General features: G+C 29.7%; 1 protein-coding gene across 1 annotated transcript in view; it reads left to right on the top strand.

The window, feature by feature from the left end:
* Positions 1-23255, top strand: part of LOC113388451 (roundabout homolog 2-like) — a 196578-nt gene that overhangs the window by 9501 nt on the left and 163822 nt on the right. Inside the window, exon 2 of the mRNA XM_026625828.1 lies at positions 632-698. Within this exon, the coding sequence (XP_026481613.1) occupies positions 632-698 (67 nt within the window). The remainder of the gene's footprint in view (positions 1-631; positions 699-23255) is intronic.

The raw sequence follows: 23255 nt of genomic DNA on the forward strand, positions 1-23255 counted from the left end.
AAACTGTAGCACAATAAAAGAACTCTACTAATGAGCAATCTGGGTCTCAACGAAGTTTGATTTTTTTTTTAAGTTTGTTCGTCAGTAGAGTCAGATTTTACATATTTTCTAACCCTTTCATTATTATGAGGACTCTACTGACGAGCAAATTAAAAAACAAAACTGTAGCACAACAAAAGGACTCTACTAATGAGCAAACTGGGTTTCAACGAATTTTTTTTAAGTTTTTTCGTCAGTAGAGTCAGATTTTACATATTTTTTAATCCTTGCATTATTATGAGGACTCTACTGACGAGCAAATTAAAAAACAAAACTGTTGCACAACAAAAGGACACTACTAATGAGCAAACTCGGTCTCAAAAAAGTTTGAATGTTTTTTTAAGTTTGCTTGTCAGTAGAGTCACATTTTACATATTTTTTAATCCTTGCATTATTATGAGGACTTTACTGACGAGCAAATTAAAAAACAAAACTGTAGCACAACAAAAGGACTCTACTAATGAGCAAACTGGGCCTCAACAAACTTTTTTTCTGAATTTTGCTCGTCAGTAGAGTCTCATTTTACATATTTTTTAATCCTTACATTATTATAATAATTTGCAGAATTTTTATGTTTTTGTTTTATTTTCAGGTAAGCAATAATGACTCTGTACATGCATGTGATTGTCTAGTTTTCAACGAGCTCTGCAGGACGCAATGTAAGTTATTTTGAAATATTTTTACTAAAATTCTGAAAGGAAATTATTTTAAATTACAAAATGGAAAGTAGACTGTACTGATGATCAAACTGCAAAACAAAAAAAGAATTCAATAGAAAAGGGACTCTACTGTCGAGCAAACTATAATACAAGGGATAAGATAAAAAAGGGACTCTACTGACGAGCAAAATTAAGACGAAAAACAAAAGAAAAAGGGACTCTACTGACGAGAAAACTAAAATACAAGGCATAAAATTAAAAAGGGACTCTACTGACGAACAAAATGGAAAAGAAACAAAAAAAAGGGACTTGACTCGAAAGGGCAAATTTAAATACAAGGCCTCAAATACAGAAAAAGACTCTACTGACTATATAAGCTTAAATATTAGATAAAAAAAAATTAAGAAAGGACTCTACTGACGAGCAAACTGAAACACAAAACAGTTGTACAATAAACTGACTGACTTAATAAGCAAATTTAATTATAAGCAATAATATTAAATAAATTGATTTATAAAATGAGTAGCGAGATAAGAAAAAAAAGTTCTACAAATGAGCAAATTGAGTTGCAACTTGGAAAATATTAAAAGGACTCTACTGACAAACAAACTTAAATAAAGTATTCATAAAAAATTAGAGATTTTTAAATAATATTGAACACAAATTTTTCTAAAACATAATGAATAAAATGAAGGAAAGGACTTTACTGACGAGCAAACTGATCAAAAATGTCAAATTAAAAAAAGGACTCTACTTACTCGCAAATATATAAATATATATGTTCTATAAACTATTTTTGTTAAAATTAAAGATCTTTATGTATTATTAAACACATTTTTTCTGGAATATCATGAATAAAATGAAGAAAAGGACTCTACTGACGAGCAAACTGATCAAAAATGTCAAATTGAAAAAGGACTCTACTGACGCGCAAATATATAAATATATCTGTTCTATAAATTATTGTTGTTAAAATTAAAGATCTTTTGTATTATTGAACACAATTTTTTCCTGGAATATCATGAATAAAATGAAGAAATGGACTCTACTGACGAGCAAACTGATCAAAAATAGAGATTCAAAAATTCTACTGACAAGCAAATGCATTAATATCTGTTTTATAAATTGTTTTTTAAATTAAAGATCTTTTGTATTATTGAACACAATTTTTTCCTGGAATATCATGAATAAAATGAAGAAATGGACTCTACTGACGAGCAAACTGATCAAAAATAGAGATTCAAAAAAAAATTCTACTGACAAGCAAATGCATTAATATCTGTTTTATAAATTGTTTTTTAAATTAAAGATCTTTATGTATTATTGAACACATTTTTTTTGAAATATCATAAATAAAATGAAGAAAAGAACTCTACTGACGAGCAAACTGATCAAAAATGTCAAATTAAAAAAAGGATTCCACTGACGCGCAATTATATAAATATATCTGTTCTATAAATTATTTTTGTTCAAGTTAAAGACCTTTTTGTATTATTGAACATAATTTTTTTCTGGAATATCATGAATAAAATAAAGGAAAGGACTCTACTGAAAAGCAAACTGATCAAAAAGGACTCTACTGACTCGCAAATATATAAATATATATGTTCTATAAACTATTTTTGTTCAAATTAAAGATCTTTATGTATTATTGAACATAATTTTTTTCTGGAATATCATGAATAAAATGGAGAAAAGGACTCTACTGACATGCAAACTGATCAAAAATGTCAAATTAGAAAAGGACTCTACTGACAAGTAAATATATAGATATCTGTTCTATAAATTATTGTTTTTCAAATCAAAGATCTTTATGTATTATTGAACACATTTTTTTTTCTGGTATATCATGAATAAAATTAAGAAAAGAACTCTACTGACGAGCAAATTGATCAAAAACAAAAATTCAAAAAATTGACTCTACTGACAAGCAAGTATATAAATATATCTGTTTTATAAAATATTGTTTAAGTAAAGTTTGACGTTACGTATATATTAAGTTAAATTTACCCATGTGTAGAAATATGGATCTGTCTATATGTGTTTGTATGTAATCTTGCCTCCTACAATTTATTATAATCCAGATCATCCCGATCGTGATCTCAACTAAAGCAAAAAAAAACACAAATGTCTGTTGGAACAAATACAGAATCATTAATCAAAAAGCAGAGCATTCTGAGAGCAGAAAGCAAAACATATGGCGAGCAAAGATAATATGCAAAATGTTTAGCATTTCGAAAGATGGTCACATAGGATAAGAGTGGTGACTGGCGACGGATTTAGACACTCCTTTAGGAGGAATGTTGTACTAAGAAATATAAAAAGTTTTGCTGAAAAAATACTAGAAATTGAAATAATAATAATCTCTAACAAAGGCCATGAAAAACCATGCCAGACACTTCCAAATTTGATTGATCTTTACCTGGGTATCAACAAAACTAACAAATTCCCAGCCAAAAACCAAAAATAAAAACAATTATGAGTGTATACGTATATGTAATACAAAATTCGTTTTTTTTTTCGTCGATTTTTCTCAAAAATCTTTGAACCGATTTTAAAAATTTAAGAGCCATCTGTTTAAAGTTCGATAGGGTTAAAAAAGTTATTTTTTTCAAGCGTTTCATAAATATAAATTTGCAAATTTTGTGTAAAATTTGCGACAGATTTAGACACTCCTTTGGGACGAGGAATTCTGTACTAAAAATATATATATTTGCAGAAAAATACTGGAAATTGAAATAATAATAATAATCTCTAACAAATGCCATGAAAAACCATGCCAGGCATGCAAATTTGATTGATCTTCACCTCGGTATCAACAAAATTGGCAACTTTCCAGCCAAAAACTTCCACAATGCTGATAGACAATGATGACATCTAACCATTAAAGTCATCATCAATGCACACCGAATGGTTTTTAAATCATGAAAATCGGACGAACCGTTCTCGAGATATCTTAGAATTCCATTTTATTACCAACAGCAACTTGCCACTAGGCATAAAAATAGTTTTTCGACGATAACTCGTAAACGAGTTGTCCGATTTGGATAATCTAAAAACCATTGGATGTGTATTGATAATGTCTTTAATATAGAATGTGTGCAAATTAGCAAGTTTACATAAAAAAAATTTAGGAATGTTGATGGACAAGTAAGGACATCATCAATTTCTTTCATATATACATAACGATTTGATTTATATTGATGATAACTTCACACCAATGTGATGTCATCATCAATACACACCGAATGGTTTTTGAATCATGAAAATCGGACGAACCGTTCTCGAGATATCTTAGAATTCCATTTTATTACCAACAGCAACTTGCCACTAGGCATAAAAATAGTTTTTCGACGATAACTCGTAAACGAGTTGTCCGATTTGGATAATCTAAAAACCGTTCGATGTGTATTGATGATATCTTTAATATAGAATATGTACAAATTGTCGACTTCAAATAAAAATATTGGTGGACAAATAAGGACATCATCAACTTCTTTCACGATTGGATGTGCGTTGATGAAAACTTCTTCAGTGTAAAGTCATCATCAATACACACCAAATGTTTTTTAAATCACCAAAATCAGACAAGCCGTTTTCGAGATATCTTAGAATTTCAATTCATATCCAACAGCAACTTGCCACTAGGCATATAAATAGTTTTTTGACGATAACTTCTGAACGCGTCTTCCGATTTGGACGATCTAAAAACCATTCGATGTGTATTGATAATATGTTAAATATAGAATATGTACAAATTAACAACTTTACATAAAAAAATTAGGGATGCTGAGGGACAAGTAAGGATATCATCAATTTCTTTAATATATACAAAATAATTCGATGTGGGTTGTTGATAACGTTACCATTGTGAAGTCATCATCAATGCACACCGAATGGTTTTAAATCACTAAAATCGAACGAACCGTTCTCGAGATATCTTTAAATTTCAATTTATTTCCAACAGCAACTTGCCATAGGCATATAAATAGTTTTTTGATGATAATTTGTGAACGAGTTGTCCGATTTGGATGATCTAAAAACCATTCGATGTGTACTGATGATGCCTTAATGCACAATTAGCAACTTGCCAATAGGTAGCCAAAATAAGTCTACAAACTTATTGATCATAAATATATATTTTGGATCGGTTTTAAATTCAACATATAATACTTAAATCAATACATTTGAATGCCACGACCACAACATAACGATAAACGTGTTAAACGCAAAAATTTTCGAACTCGCCTTAGAAGTTTAACTTCAAATGTTTTTCAGAGCAATTTGATTCAATAAACGTATCAAATATCGATGATAATATTTTGGAACAGGATTAAGAGATTCTAATGGATCAAACTACATATTTGATTAAAACTATCTTCACACTGGTCAACAAAATTGCTAACTTCACATTAAACTATAAAAATCAAATTTCTTCGATATCTCATGAACGGTTTGACCGATTTTGATTATTCAAAAACTATTCGATGTGTATTGATGATACCTTTATATTACTAATAGGTATAGATTTAATTTAGCCTATTACTTGATATTTGATATTAACTAATATATTACTATTTAGCATCCAATTTAAATCTATTATAATCCTCTCTCGCGTTCGTTTATTATTTCTGCGTATTCACTTGCGGGCAATAAATCATGTTCGGACAATCGTTTATTTTGCCCAAAATGCCATTTTAAAGCTGTCCCCATTGTTACCAACACTACATATGTTATTCGAGCTGAAATTATAGCTATTGTTATTGCTATATTGCTAATCCTGGCTGGCTGGCTGGTTTTTGTGGAATGCATTAAAATTATATACATTTTGTTTTATATGATTTATAGGTTATGATGCAACTTGAATGGTAAATGTATTTTTTGTGCTTGTGGACTGAAAAATTTAATTATGTAAATTTTTAGTCAACTAGAAGTTTATAGAATGAAGTTTATAATATTCTATATAATATATAAGTTTATAGTATTTAAGATATTATCATTACACATCGAATGGTTTTTAAATTGTCAAAATCGGTCAAACCGTTCACGAGATATCGCCGAAATTCGATTTGTATAGTTTAATGTGAAGTTAGCAACTTTGTTAACTAGTGTGAATATAGTTTCAATCAAAAATGTTAATCGATCCATGAGAATTTCTTAATCCTGTTCCAAAATATAATCATTGGTATTTGATACTTTTATTGAATCAAATTGTTTGGAAAAATAAGTTAGTACGGTTAAGTTCTAATTTTTGAAGTTAAACTTCTAAGGCGAGTTTAAAAAATTTTGCGTTTAACACGTCTAAAGATAACATGTAGGATTCGTGGCAGTCAAATGTAATGATTATAATATAATATGTTGAATTTAAATCATAACCAAATAATTAAGTAGTATGTTAGATAATTTATTGCTGCCTATTGTGCAATAAGACATCATCAATACACATCGAATGGTTTTTAGATCATCGAAATCGGTCAAGCCATTCACGAGATATCGTCGAATAACTATTTTTTGTGCCTAGTGGCAAGTTGCTGTTGGTAATAAAACGAAATTCAACGATATCTCGAGAACGGCTTGTCCGATTTTGATGATTTCAAAACCATTCGGTGTGTATTGATGATAACTACAGATTGGTGAAGTTATCATCAATATATATCAAAATGTTTGTTATATATTTAAAGAAAATCATGATGTCGTTATTAGTCCATCAGCATTCCTAAATTTTTGCTGTATAGTTGCTAATTTGTACACATTCTATATTGAACATATTATCAATACACATCCAATACTTTTTAAATCATCCAAATCGGTCAAGGCGTTCACCAGTTATCGCCAAGTAACCCCTCAAAATGCCTTATGGCAAGTTGCTGTTGGTAATAAATTGAAATTCAAAGATATCTCGAGAACGGCTTGTCCGATTTTGATGATTCAAAAACCATTCGGTATGTATTGATGATAACTTTGTACTCGTCTTTAAATCATCCAAATCGGACAAACCGTTCTCGAGTTATAGTCAAATGTCTATTTATTTTACCTACTAGCAAGTTGCATATCACCTTCACTTCTGCAATTTTACTTAAAAATCCAACTTGGTTTCCTTTCATTACAAAATCGAGTTAAATGAAGTCCTGTTTTTGCATTTGTCTATCGGAAAGTTGCTCAAACACACGATGAGCCTAAAAAGAAAATCTAGCCCTTCAATTGTCTCATATCTTCACCAACAAAGAAACTTTGGTTCATGCAGAAGTTTTTCATTTCAGGCCTACATTTTAACCTAAAAATTCAACCAGTTTCTGTTCCAAAATTTTCCCCAATTGCCTACGGGAAAGTTGCTCAAAAAGCCAAATAAGTCTTATTACCATCTTGTTTAAAATTTTGCATATGGTCAGATAACATTGTTTTGTGTATTGATATTTATTTTTGAATTATAATTATGTTGAAGCATTTCCTAAGATATATATTGTGAACTCTCTCCAATATAGAATTTTTCACAATTAATACTATTCACTCTGTAGAGTCGTTTTAATATTCACAAGTCACTATTTAATTTGCTTGTAAAATTATTTTTTTTTATGTCCTCACTCATTTTGAGCGTGAATAGAATTCTTTTTTCTATTATTAAAACTTGTATTTTATTTTGCTCGACAGTAGAGTCCTTTTTTGTCTAATATTTAAGCTTTTAAGTCAGTGAAATCTTTTTCTGTATTTGAGGTCTTGTATTTCAATTTGCTTTTTGAGTCTTTTTTTTTATTGATTTTTTTCTTCAATTCGCTTGTCAGTAGAGTCCCTTCTAAATTTTAAACTTTGTATTTAAATTTGATCGTCAGTATAGTCCATTTTCTGTACATTTTTTTATTTTGCAATTAAATTTTATTTTGTCTTATTACCATCTTGTGGTTCATTTCTTCACCCAATCCAAGGAATTTCTTAGGCGTCTTCCGGGTTCATAAATTGGCATTATAGCTAATACTACAGCTATAACTATAACTATAGCTTACAAAGACTTGATATAATTCAAAGTTGAGTTGGTCCTTTCTTGCGTTTGATGAAGTCACACGTAATATAACATGACAGGAGGACATGACATGCTGAAGAATAGTCTGATGGATGACTACGATAAAGAATGTACAAAAGAAGTAGTAAGACTTAGAGTGGTATTATTATTAGTAGCTAGTTTTAGCTGTAGTTTACAGCTATGATTGGAAACATATGTGGGCGTATTTAAGGTGGTGGTATGTTAGCATGTAATTTAGGAATTTTTTAAGGATATCATTTTTAAGGATTATTTCCATAGCAATATCATTTTTAAAATATTTGTTGTAGCAAGGTGATGAATGCTTGTATATTCAGGCAATTTTCAGCTCAAACAATTTGATTTTCAGTTTGTTTTTTGTTCTGCCAGTTTTATTCTCATGCAATTTTGCACTACTCGCACAATTCAGGCTATTTGATACATAGACAATTTTGCTTTCAAACCATTCGGTTTCCAGGCAATTTTGCAATTATGCAATTTTTCACATAGTCGAAAATTTTGTTTTCAATTAATGTTGTCTTGAAGAGACTTTTTTCTTCGAGTAATTTAATTCGGGAAGTTTAAGTTTTTGAAATTTTTTCTGCCAATTGTGTTTGTTTGGGATTATGCATTCAGGTGTTTTTATATTCAGGCAATTCGCAAAGTTCTCGAATAATTTTGCATGCACACTATGGATACTGATCCATGCAATTTAATACTTAGACAATTCTACACTCAAATTTTCATTCATTCTGACAATTTTGTTTTCGTGAAATTTTGTCTTTAGGCAATTCTGTATCCAGATCATTTTTACACCTAGGCAATTTTGTACTCAGGCAATTTTGTACTCAGGCAATTTTGCACTCAGGCAATTTTGTACTCAGGCAATTTTGTACTCAGGCAATTTTTACTCAGGTAATTTTTTACTCAGGCAATTTTTACTCAGGCAAATTTGTATCTAGGCAATTTTGTACCCAGGCAATTTTGCACTCAGGGAATTTTATGCTCAGGCATATAAATTACTAGAAAAAAAATAAAGAATGAATAATATTAATATAATAATTAATGAAATATTTTATTATATATAAATATATATAAATCATTAAGTTTACCGACAACAATTTATTGGTAATTAAATAGTTTATATATAATTAAATAACCGGAATAATTAATAATAATATAAATATTTTATTATATATATATATATAAATATATATGAAATATATAATATATAATTAAAAGATTATTTTTACAGAATAATTAAATTTTAATATAAATATATTACTTAATTGAACAATATAAATATAAATTACTAGGAAAAAATAAAGAATGAATAATATTAATATAATAATTAATGAAATATTTTATATATATAAAATATATAAATCATTAAGTTTACCGACAACAATTTATTGGTAATTAAATAGTTTATATAATTAAATACCGGAATAATTAATAATAATATAAATATTTTATTATATAATATATATATAAATATATGAAATATATTAATATATAATTAAAAAGATTATTTTACAGAATAATTAAATTTTATATATAATATATTACTTAATTGAACATATAAATTTAAATTACTAGGAAAAAAATAAAGAATGAATAATATTAATATAATAATTAATAAAATATTTTATTATATATATATATATATATATATATATATATATATATATATATAATTGTGTACTCAGACAATCACATAAAATACAATTAGATAAATAATTTCCTATATTTATGCAACTGTACACCAGACCAATTGCACCAGTACTCTACCGTTCTATATACACAAAAGTCGTTCTAATATTATAATTAAATTCCATACCGACGTTTCGACTCCAAACTTTATCCGTCTTTACAACAAAACAAATCCCTCTATCTATTAACCATATTAAACTGGCAATCCAACAACAATAAATCATTTCGCAAACGACGTAAACAGTTTAATGAGATCTTAATACAATTTCCTCAGCATAAGATTTTCTCACCCAACCCAGTATCCTGCTCCTCTTGCTCCTGATCATAAATTCGATTTTAGCAAAGTTTCCGCTTCTAACAGGAACAAGAACAGGAATTCCTTCCGAGATTATTGAGGAAACTATTCCAATAATTCAAACGAACCGGTACAGGAAGATAGGGAAGACTTCTGGGAAGGAATATTCAACTTTGAATGCAAGAAATTTGAATTTGCTAAGGAGGAAGCATCATATCCAATGATAGGATATAACTAAATTTCCTTATTATTAAGTAAATTATTTTGAAAGTTTATGCAACTTGCCTCAAGGCACAATGCCACTTACAACTACTTTGATATTTCGATTCAGCAAAAAAATGCGAACAAGTCTTTTAAATTAAACCGTCGACATAATCGCCTTTCTGTAATGGAAAACGTCAAAAGTAACGTCAATCCGCTTTCTTTCAGAATTTCTCCTTTTCTTTTCAAATATATATATATATATATATATATATATATACATTTAATATTAATAATAATAATGGATTTGTCATGTAGTTGTCGATTCGGATCGAATGCTTGATGCGATTTTGATATCCTTTTGTAACGAAGTGCGCCCGGTCGCTCCCTAGAGGGAATTTTAAAGGGAAACCGGGGTAAATAGGCTTTATAAAAGATCTAAAAGAACTTACTTGAGATACCAAAGCAATAGGCATTAACTAAAAGTTCATCCAATGTTGCCCGAATTTGAAAGTGAAAATTGGTTGAGCAGTTCTTAAAAAAATTATATGCTCTACTAAACTTACATATACACTTTTTTTTAATTTCTCTACTCTAATCGAGAATTAAATTTATTATTTTTCAATTCAATTTCTCGTGATAAAAATAAAGCATGTGAAACAAAATAAAACCATATATAAGATTTTGATTTTTAATTTTATTTTAAAGAATTTTCTCTAATGAAAATGCTCAAATTGAAGTAGTGAGTGAAGTTAGTTGCGAATTAATATTGCTATCTCGCTCACTCGCTCAGAAATAACGCTATCTGTCTCTGTCGCACTTTAACCTGATTGGTTATAACTTCGCCTAAAACTGTCATATTTACCTCAAAGTTGCAAAGCATTTTTTTTTTCATTTTAAAGTAATAATTATTTTCTGCGGTTACATTTTATTTTTATTTGCTTGTTATTGATTTTATTAAACGCATTTGCTAATTTTAATGTAATTTTGTTGCTAGTTAGCTGCAATTAAAAACGTGAGTGAAGTTAGTTGCAAATAAATATTGCTATCTCGCTCTCTCGCTTGAAAATAACATTATCTGTCTCTGTCGCGCTCTCACCTAATTCGTTATAATTGTAAAAGTCTCAAATTTACCTCAAAATCGTAAAGTTTTTTTTCATTTTGAAGTAATAATCATTTTGTACGTTTTTATTTTATTTTTATTTACTTGCTATTAATTTTATTAAACAGCATTTCCTGGTTTTAATGTAATGTTAATGCTAATGAGCTGCAATTAAGAATATAAGTGAAGTTAGTTGCAAATTAATATTGCTGTCTCGCTCACTCACTTGAAACTAACGCTATCTGTCTCTGTCTCGCTTCCACCTGATTGGTTAGAGTCCTAGAACTGTCAAATTTACTTTCTAAGTTGCAAAGTACTTTTGACATTTCAAAGCGAAAATTATTTTATACGGTTTTATATTATTTTTATTAACTTGTCATTGATTTTAAACAGCATTTGCTTGTTATAATGTAAAGTTAACCTAACGTGAGTGAAGTTAGTTGCAAATTAATATTGCTAGCTCGCTCACTCACTTTGAAATAACTATATCTGTCTTTTTCTCTCTCTCTAATATTAAGTCTAGCCAGAAACTTATTTTAAAATTAATATACAAATTATTATCTCAATTATATTTTTCAGAAATGTAGTCTAAAATATATTTCATTTTTGAATCGTATAACTTTTGAAAGTTACGTTTTATTAACTTCCCGTAGGGTAAGTTATTGTAATGGGCCGAAAATCGGAATTGAAAATTTTTACATTTCTCGACGTTTTGAAGGTTTCTGAACGTTTTGGCATACCTCAGAAAAAATGGATGTGTGTGTGTGTGTGTGTGTGTGTGTGTGTGTGTATGTATGTATGGATACAAATTTTCGTCCACGTTTTCGGGCGTACGGATCAACCGATTTGAATGGTTTAAAAAACATTCGATTCCTATTAATATGGAGAAGAGCTGATTAGTTTTTGGCAAAGACAGGTCCAGCAGTTACGGAGATAAGGAGCAAAGAGTGCAGAAAATAGAAATCGAGTTTTTGAGAGAACGGAGCATCCGATTTGAATGATCTAAAAAACATTCCATTAGTAATGATTGGGAGAAAGGGTTATTAGTTTTGCGCAAAGGCAGGTCCAGCCATTTCGGAGATACAGAGCTAAATGTACAAAAAATGGCAGTTTTTGAGAGAACTAAGCGTCCGATTCAATTGATTCAAAGAACTTTCTGCTTGTCTTAACAAAATAATTGATTTTGGAAAAAAAAAATTGTACCATTTTTTTTTTTTTTTTTTTTTTAAATTTTTTGTATATCGAAAATAATTCAGATTTTATTTTTAATTCTGACTATAGTTCTAATATACTTTAAACAAATAATTTCAACTCTGCAATTCAGTTTATATAATTATTATAAATATTAGACAATAATACAATATTTATAATAATCTATTTGAAAACATTCAATATTCCTCGAACGTTTCGTTACGGTACGGGAAGTTCCAGCAATTTGTCTTAAGGCACGATGCCACCCACCCCACTAGTTTAAATATTTTTGACACGTTATCAATATGTAGAGATTATTATTAGTTAAATATTATATTTTTTATATATACTTACTTAATATTTATTCATAAATATAAACAAATTAATTTTCATCACCTAATAATAAATTTTATTAACACGAGTGGTATTTCTGCTATTCATATATCTTACTCTGTCACTCTACATAGTTGTGTATACATCGCTCTCTTTCGCTCTAAATTCGTGTATAGCTGTCTTTTTTCATTCTCATTACGTGATATCTTTTCTCTCACTCTATCGTGTAAAAAATACTTGTTATAATTCTAAATTTTCAGAATTTTTGGTAAGCAGATTTTTAAAAATTTTATTTCGTTCATAGATATTTGTAGTTAACGCTCTTCTAAATTGCCGCCTAAGAAGTTTTACTTCAACAATGAATTCAGAGTATAATAGCATAAAAAGGTACAAAAAAATCTAACTTTTCTATTAAAAATTCTATTAAATTCGTATCCAAAATGCCTTACTCTGTCGCAAAACGAATACTTCTTATATTTCTGAATTTTCGAAATTTTTGCTTACCAGCTTTTTGTATTTTCATTTATGTTTCTAGATATTTGTAAAATTGCGTTAAGTTTAATTTCGCCCTAAGAAGTTTTACTTCAACAATGAATTTGGAGGTAAAACAACATAAAAAAGATATAAAAAAAACTTTTTCATTAAAAATTCTATTAAATTCGTATCCAAAATGCCTTACTCTGTCGCAAAACGAATACTTCTTATATTTCTAAATTTTTAGAATTTTTGCTCACCAGCTTTTTGATTTTCATTAATGTTCCTCTATATTTATAAATTTGCGTACAGTTCAATTGCGCTCTAAGAAGTTTTACTTCAACAATAAAATTGAAGATAACATAACATAAAAAAATTACAAAAAAATCTAACTTTTTTATCAAAAATTCTATTAAATACGTATCCAAAATTCTTTCTATAGTAGATTTATTGACTCCAGTGTATGACAGTAAACTTTTTCGATTTTTCCCCGGTTTCCCCTATAATAGGGTATTAGGCTAGGTAGCCGCGTGGGTACTTAAAACCTTTTGTTACGTGAGGGAGACGTCGAAATCGTAATACGTGATTCCATTTTCGATTCCGAAAGAAAAGAAGATTTAGCAGAAAATGGGAAAATGAATATTTTATGTAATGGAATATAATCGTAAAAGGCAAGGTACATTTAAAAATGAAATGAATTAAGTAGTCCGGTTAATTGAAAAAAGTAAAAATAACTGAAAATATGTGAATATCAAGAAACCAAACAAATCCGAAAAAAACTAAATAGTAAACTAGTTGGTTTGGTATTTAGCCTTGAGGCAAGTTACATAAACTTCCCGATATGTGTAAATAATCCCGATATGTGTAAATAATCGACTTAATTACTAAAATATAAATTAATTTATGAGTGATTAAAAGTTTTCCGAGTGGATTTATTACACATAATTGAAAACGAACGAACACGTTAATCGGAGTATTTTCTAAAAGCAAATTTTTAAAAATCAATAATTTTTTAATTGAACCAGTTTCCGTAGGACTTTAATGATTTATTACGTTTATTAAGACCAAGTACTCTATCGTTGTACCAAGTAAATCGTCTAATTTTAATCTTAGCTAACGTCAAAAAAAACTACTCATTTTCTCAAACTTTGATGAATTTTTAAAATTAAATTACTTGTCGTAAGGCCGCAATTATCGACAATAAAAGTTCCATAAAAATCGGCCAAAATTTTTTTTCAACAGTTAATTACAAGAAAACGGCTCGGTAGATTTTCACCTAAAACTAATCAGTATCATTCCCAACTAATATCTTTCGAACAGTTTTTGATTTTTTAAAATCGATTCGGTAGCATGAGCTTAAATGTGGACGAAAGGTTTAACACTTTTTCGCAAATTACAAAGAAATGGCTCGGCCGATCATCGCACAAAACTGAAAAACGATAATCCTCATCGAGATACATCAAATGCTTTTTAAATATCTGAAATCGGTTCAGGCGTTTTTGAGAAAACGTCGATGAAAGTTCTAATTTTGACAAATGCCAAAAAGACCATACTAATTTTTGCAAACTTTGACGATTTTTTAAAGCTAAATCACTTGTCGTAGGGCCGTAATATTTTAGTATGATCTGGAAGACTATGGTATCTACCGTCAAAAAAATAATCATAAAAATCGTCGAATTTTTTTTTTAAATTTTATTACAAGAAAACGGCCCGGCCAATCTCTACCAAAAACTAATCAGCACGATTCCCAACCAATATCTTTCGAACGGTTTTTGAATTTTCAAAATCGATTCAGAATTTCGGGCTAGAACGTAGACGATTTTTTTTTAACTTTTTTGCGATTTATCAAGAAACGGCTTGGTCGATCGTCGCACAAAATTGACAAACAATAGTCCTCATCGAGATACATCGAGTGGCTTTTAAATTTTTGAAATCGGTCCAGCCGTTTTCGAGAAAACGTCAATTTACGGCCAAAAATCTGTTCACATACACGCACACACACGTACACACACACACACATACTTTTTCCAAATTTGGTCTCATTCGATTCAGAATGGCTTGAAACGTCGAGAAAACATAAAATTAGCAATTCGGATTTTTTGATGAAAACATAAACTTCTCCTTCGGGAAGTTAAAAAATCATAAAAACTTTATTCAAAAATCATAACGTTCACACATGTAGCGCAGTGGAGGTGTAGTGGTTCAAGTACGATTAGAACATAAATTCTATTCCCCAACTCTTTTTTTTACTTTGCATAAATTTCTTACCGTGAAAACCACTCAATTCCCAACATGTGCTTCCTCGTGCATTTCACTGAAAATAATTATACAGCTACTTTACAACAATAATGATGATACAAAACGCGGATGCCCTAAATGAGTTGACAATTTACAACCGTGGCCGTATATAATACAAAAGCGTGGTCCGAGCGCGAATGGGGTAGTCGCCGCCTCTGCCCATTTACCCATTTACCCCATTTATAGCACTCACCCCCCCTGAACTGTTAGTTTAGTAGATTTATATACGCGGCGCCCATTAGAAGCGCATTACCGGGCGCGAGCGGTTATTAAAGGACGATAAGTGTTGCCATAGTAGATGATGATAGTAATAGAATTGATATAATTAGTATTTAAATTTGTGCTTATGATTTGTTGAATTCGAAGGAAATGAACGGTACAAGTTATGATGTCGTCGTTGACACTTGGCAAAAGTTTTTTGCCCGAGACAGGAAAATGATCATGATGATAATTTCCTCGATTTACAACCGCATAAGTAGGAAAACTTTTAGGATGTCGTTTTGTGATGACAAAGCAAAGTGTCGGAAAAACGTGTTTTGGGAAGATGATTAATGATAGGCAGGAAATTCGTGACTTGTATTATAAATCATAAAAAGTAGTTTTACTAACTAACTAACTTACTAACACCATAACCGTCTAACCAACGAATTTATTTATGTAATAAATGAAAAAAACATTATCAATTTCCTGTAGGGTAGTTACAGTAATGGGCCGAAAATCGAAAATGAAAATTTTTGCATTTCTCGACGTTTTGAACGTTTCTGAACATTTTACTGGCATACCTTAGAAAAAAACATTCAATCCCTATTGATAGGGAGATGTGCTGATTAGTTTTTGGCAAAGGCAGGTCCAGCCGTTACGGAGATACGGAGTAAAGAGTGCAGAAAATACAAATCGAGTTTTTGAGAGAACGGAGTATCGGATTTGAATGATCAAAAAAAAAACATTCAATTTGTAATGATTGGGAGAAAAGGTGATTAGTTTTTGGCAAATACAGGTCCCACCATTTCGAAGATACAGAGCTAAATATGCAAAAAATGGCAGTTTTTGACTGAACTAAGCGTCCTATTTGAATGGTCTAAAAAACTTTATTGTATTGACAAAACAATTGCTTTTAAGGATAAAAAATTATTACATCTTTTTTATTTTCCATAAAATATTTTGTAATTTTGGATTAAAAATTCAAAAAATCACCCAGGCTAAGCACAGTCTAAGCGTCACTCTGGTACAAATGTTTACCCAAGTGCGTTTAGACTGGTCATCTAAAGGAGCACTTTTCCAGTTTTGTGAAAACTATTGAAAAGTGTGAAAATGTCGCCAAGCTAAGTACAGTATAAGTGAAAATGTCGCACAGAATTATTTGCAAATGCTTTTAGACTGTGACTATACGGGAGCACTTTTTCAATTTTGTGTAAATTAGGTAACTATTTTTTAGAATGGAATTGAATTCGTAATGAAATGACGATTGTTAATGTTTTGGAGATAAATGATTTATTTATGATTTACATTTGATTTGCTCAGATATAACAAAAGATAGCAGAAATAATGAAAGTTACAGTATTTGTAATAATATATTTGAAAACGTTTAAAATTTCTCGAATATTTTTTTACGGTACGGGAAGTAGCAGCAATTTACCTTAATACACCACTAGTTAACTTTCCGTAGGGTAAGTTACAGTAATCGCAAAAAAATCGAAAATCAAAATTTTTATTTTTATATATCTTTACGTTTCAGAGTTTCTGAATATTTTGGCATACCTTAGAAAAAAAATGGATGTATGTGTGTGTGTGTGTGTGTGTGCGTGTGTGTATGTGTGTTCGGATACAAATTGTCATCGACGATTTCGGGAACAGGGATGAAGCGATTTGAATAATTCAAAAAAAATTCGATTCGTATTGATGAGGAGACGTGCTGATTAGTTTTTGGCAAAGGCAGGTCTAGCCGTTTTGAAGATATGGGGCAAAAAGTGCCAAAAACGGTAACTCAGTTGTTAAGAGAACGGGGCGTCCGATTTGAATAATTCAAAAAACATTTTATTTGTATTAACAAAATGAAAAACTGTTCATGGAGGCAGGTCAAGCGGTTTCGGAGATCTAGTAAGAAAGTAAAAAAAAATGCCATCTGGCGGTCAAAAATGATCATTAGACATATGCACATAAAATTATCAGATATTTTATAGAGATTTTAATAATAAGTATAAATTTTGTTTACATTCCTATGGGTTCCGTACCAATGTTTACCCGTTAGACAGCGACGCGGCGCTTACGCGCTTTATATTTCGTCTCTATGCAGTTCAAGCAGTACGATTGCTTTGAAATAGAGTTCAGAATTTCCAAAATATTTTAAAATACACTTTTCTTCAAAAAGTCTTTTTTTCAAGTCTTGTCAAAAATTTATAGTTTCTCAAAAATCTAATTTTTCAGAGTAAATTTTTGTCAAAAATGTTTATCTTAAAAAAAAAAAATATTTTTTGGTACGGGAGCAACAATTTGCAAGGCACGATGTCATACACCACTAGTTTTTTTCTGGTTTTCATTCCTCTGGTTTCTGTGTTTGTGTGTTTCCAAGACACGCCGTGTGTGGTTTTAAAATGTTATCCACGACTTGGACTCTGACACAGAGATCGGGCTATAGTTGAGCTATAGCTTGAGACATGTACGAAGACGCCTCAGGAAGATGAAGACAACTGGAACTGAAGAAAGATTGAAGAAAGAAGGGAATTCTACTACTCTGGCGACTGGACGCTTCGTTATTCTAATGTCGTGTCTGTTTTTGTGTCTAGGAAAAGATGGATAGGCAAGAGATCTGGGCGAAAAATGAATAAAAATACTGTGAGAATCAAAAAGGCCATCAGTTTTGATGGAAACTTAAGTAGTTTGGCATTTTGTATAGTTTGATAATGATATATTTAATACATATTTATAAAACATAGATATATCTTCTATATATATAAAATAAGCCGGGTTTTCCTTCCTGACGAAATAACTCTAGAACGCACGAACCGATTACGAAATTTTGCATTCTTTGCAAAGGTCTCGGGCTCCGCAAGGTTATAGCTGAGAAAATTAGTGGTGCATGGCATCGAGCCTTAATGCAAATTGCTGGAACTTCACGTACCGTAATTAAAAATTTGAGTAATGACATTAGTGAGAATTATCAGAATTATGCTTGGTTAAGTCAACGAACAATTCTCGCCGCAAAGTATAATGATGTACACGCACTGAATTTCACCATTCAATCAAAAAATTGCTGGCGATTTGGTGACATACCAATGATTCCGACTGTCTTCCGTTTGACTTCAACGATTGCAATTTCCAGTTCGTCTTGCGTTCGCAATAACAAGTCGCAAGGCCAACGCTTAGTGTTTGCGGGATAAAATTTCAAATAGATTATATAATAAGAAAATAATTGTTTTTCACTTGGGCAGTTATACGTTCCTGTTCACGAGTTGGAAAAACCATCCGCTTTGTTTGTGTCAACGTCAGACTCAAAAAACAAAAAATGTGGTTTAGCAAAGATCACTTCCATGAAACGGATAATTTTCGTATTCACTTTTATTTACTTAGAGAAGTTCAACTAAAAACACTTCATTTTTGTAATCGAATAAATTCGTTACTGTGTGCAATAAAATCAAATTTTCCCTTTTCAAATATAACAAACAAAAATTTCTTCATCTTTCTCACGAAAACATCTGGTGGCGAAACGGAGTTCGTCGGGTTTGCTAAATAATATTGTCTGTAAAATGAACTACGAAAAAAAAAAAAATCAAAAATTACAGAATGACGGCGTTTTTTTTTTAAAAAAAGTCGAATTTTACCAATATTTTGGTCGTTTTGGACTGCCAAATTTCGATTTTTGAACCGATCAAAAAATCTCGGGTTAGGGGCACAAACTAGTGTGAAATTTTCAAAAAATTGAATTTTCAATTGTTCCATATGTTCCATAGGATATACCTTTAAAAATAACATACCAAAATTTTTAAATCGATATCTTAAATAGTTTTATTCATAGCCATTTAAAGAGTTATATATAAATATATAGTATAACGATCATTTAATCTTTAAACGCGTTTTATCGAAACAGCATTTTCCGAATTTGCTGCAGGGCATTACTCAACAAACAAATTATCCGATCACTATCAAATTTTTTTGTGCATGTTCTATATATAGTTCTCCGTAAATAAACTATCGATTTTTCGATCTGATCAAAAATCGAATTTTGGCAGTCCAAAAACGACCAAAATTTTGGGTAAACCTCGACCATTTTTTTTAAAAAAAAACGCCGTCATTTTGTCAATTTTTGATTTTTTTTCTTTATCGTAGTTTATTTTTACATACAATATTATCTAGTTAACGAGATTTTTTTTTTAAATTTTATCTACGTAGAAAGCCGGATTCACTGCAGCAGTGAAGGGCCGTTTTTTGTCGCGCCCGTTGGAGATCGACGATAACTTAAAAAATATTTAATTTTTTCCTTCAAAAATTTTACTATATATTCTTAAAACATGTATAAATATATTCCTAAAATTTTGAAATGATTGGTAAGTAAGTTTTTTTAATATAAATTCCCAAATCATCTTTTTTTTAGGCGGTTACACTAGTTGTGCCCCTTAACGCATTTACTCTTGCCATGACACCGGACTTCCGTTGGCATACTCAGTCTGTATGTCGAAATAGAAAGAGAGGGAAAGAAAAGGCGTGGAAGTGAGAGGGAGAATGAAAACAAAAGAGCGAGAAAGAGAGAGAAAGAGTGAAAACGAAAGAGAGAGAGGAAGAGTGAGAACAAAGGAGGTAAAAGAGGAAATACAAGGGATGACGTTCGTTTTTGCCAGAATATCTGACTCGCTAATTTTATGTATTAACAAATTATCAAGACATTTTGAATCGTTTGACACCGAATTTCGAAAAAATATGAGTTTGACTAAATCAGATTAATAAATTTCATATTTTTTCCACCAGCTCTCCGTCTATTAGTGAGCCTGGAGTGCCTTGAGTGACATTGGCTGATTGATAGCGAGTGTCGGGATGGCGCATATGCTAAAATTATATGTTAAGACCGTTTTGCATCTTATTTTGCATCTTTGCAGAAAATAAAACCGAGTGCATTTAAATGCAAATAGAAATGGCACTTGAATTTAATAGTTAGGAATAATAAACACAAAACGCTTGTAATTATTTTTAACGAAATCAATTTTTAGTACCACTGTATAAGTTGCGAGAAATTGTTTTAAATTATTATATGTCTATTATTTGAGGTTCTATATTTGATTTCGATATACATTTGTATTTAATGTCAATCAATCATGGAAAGGCCGGCGGTTAGTTCAAGGAATGAGAAATGGTGGTTCTTGATTGGTCAAAGAGAAACAGACGGACAGACAGACGGACGTATATACATAAATTGCCAAAGGCGATTTGCGGAAATTGTGAAGCTTCTCAAAGATCGGAAATGTTGAATATATTCAAAGTTGTAGACTAATTTTTTGTTAAAACAGTAGATTAGATACATAGGTTTCTAGTGTTCTGAATTCTACAATATGCTCAATGGCTAAATTTGTAATGAATTTCTAAAATAATTTTGAAATAATAACGATAACAGAATGTGACATCGATTTATGTCAACAATGGGTTTTTAAAAATATAATCAATCATAAATAATCTATCAAATATTTCAATCTCAGATAATCTCTACATAAAAAATATCAATATCAGATATATCTAGATAAAATATATCAATCCCAGATATACTTTATAATAAAAATCTCAATCCCAAGTATGCAAATAATAAATATCTTAATCTCGAATATTCCCCATTTCAAAAATCTTAATCTCAGGTATTCCCATTTTCAAAAATGTCAATAACAAATATTCTCTATATTCAAAATCTCGCTGCCAAATATGTCGACATAAAATATTTGAATCTCAAGTTCTCTTTACATAAAAAAATTTAAATATTCTCAATCCTAATTATTCTCTATAACAAAATTCTCAATCTCGGATATTTTATATAACAAAAATCTCAATCGCTGGTATTCTCTATAATAAAAATCTCTATCTCTGGTATCTCGATGGCCAATATCTCAATCTCAGATATTATTTAAATAAAAAAATAAAAAATTCAATCCCAGCTTTTCTTTATATCAAAAATCTCAACACCAGGTATTCTCTATATCTAATGGATCAATATTAAATTTTCTTTGTATGACAAAATCTAAATATTCTCAATCCCAGATGTTCTCAATATCAACATTCTCAATCCCGGATATTCTCTATATCAAATATCTCAATTTCAGGTATTCTGTATATAAAAATATCAATCTCATTTTATATGTATCAAAAAATCTAAATATTCTCAGTCTTAGATATTCTTCAAGTACAGATTTTTTTTGAATAAAAAAAAAAATCTAAAAAATCTCAATCCCAACTATTCTCTATTAAAATTTTCAATCCCAGATATTTTGTATATTAAAATTGTCTGATATATTTTATATCAAAAATTTTTAAAAATCTCAATTCTAACTATTCTCTATTAAAAAAATTTCAATTCTAACTATTCTCTATATAAAAAATCTCAATGTTTCATATGTTAATCTCAGATATCCTTCACATCAAAAAATCTAAATAATTTCAATTCCAGACGTTTTCTATATAAAAATTTCAATCTCGGGTATACTTAATATCAAATAATCTAGAAAAATCTTAATCTCAGATGTTTTTTACATAAAAATCCTAATAACAGATATTCTCTATATCAAACATTTCAATCTGAGATATTTTGATGGCAAATATCTCAATCTCAGATATTAATTATATAAAAAATCTCAATCCCAAAAATCTCAATACTACGAAATTACAATCCAAGAAAATTACTGTATCATAAAACAAAATTACAATCCCAGAATATCTCAATCTCAAAAAATCTCAATTCCACATAAACCTCAATATCAGAAAATCTCTGTCTCAGGAAATCTCAATCCCAGAAAGCCTCAATTTCAGGAAAATTTCAATCCAAGAAACCCCCAGAAAATCCCCATTATGTATAATATAAATAAAATATACACAATATTTTTTTTTAATTTCAATAATTATTACAATAAATATAATTATAATAATAATTGATAAATAATAACATAAATTTAAATAAATAAAAGTGCAAAGGATAGAATTTACATGAAAATAATATCCGTAATATGATCTGATATAAAATAGAAGCAAATAATAATAAAAATAAAATTAATAAATAATATAAATCTCAAATCTCAACTATTCTCTATATCAAAAATCTCAATCCCAAAAAATCTCAATACTATGAAATTACAATCCTAGAAAGTTTCTGCATAAAAAAACGAAATTTCTATTCGAGAAAATACATAAAGAAATCTCGATTTCAGAAAATCTTAATCCCAGAACACCTTAATTTCCAGAAAACCTCAATCCCCAGAAAATCTTCATTCCCGGAAAATCTCAATTGCCGAAAAATCTCAATCCTCAGGAAATCTCTATCCCCAGAAAATCTCAATCTTCAGCAAATCTCAATCTCCGGAAAATCTCAATCTCCGGAAAATCTCAATCTCCGGAAAATTTCAATCCCCACGAAATTTTACTCCCCATAAAATTTCAATCCCCATAAAATTTCAATCCCCATAAAATTTCAATCCGCGGAAAGCTTCAATCCCCAGAAAACCTCAATCTTAGAAAATCTCAATCTCAGTAAATCTCAATCCCACAAAATGATCATATAAAAAAATCGAAATCCGCAAAAATCTTAACCTCGACACTTACTCAATTTCATTTATAATCTATATCAAATATCTAAATCCCAAAAAATTATAAAAAACATATTTTCAATTCAAAAAAGAATGAAGAAAATATTAAATAGCAACTTTAAAAACTGTCTATTAAAAAAAATTTGACGCTAAACTAAACAAATCCCAAAAA

This window comes from Ctenocephalides felis, unplaced genomic scaffold, assembly GCF_003426905.1.
Source record: "Ctenocephalides felis isolate EL2017-DRISC unplaced genomic scaffold, ASM342690v1 CF-g0.4_SCAFFOLD_03572, whole genome shotgun sequence".
NCBI lineage: Eukaryota > Metazoa > Arthropoda > Insecta > Siphonaptera > Pulicidae > Ctenocephalides > Ctenocephalides felis.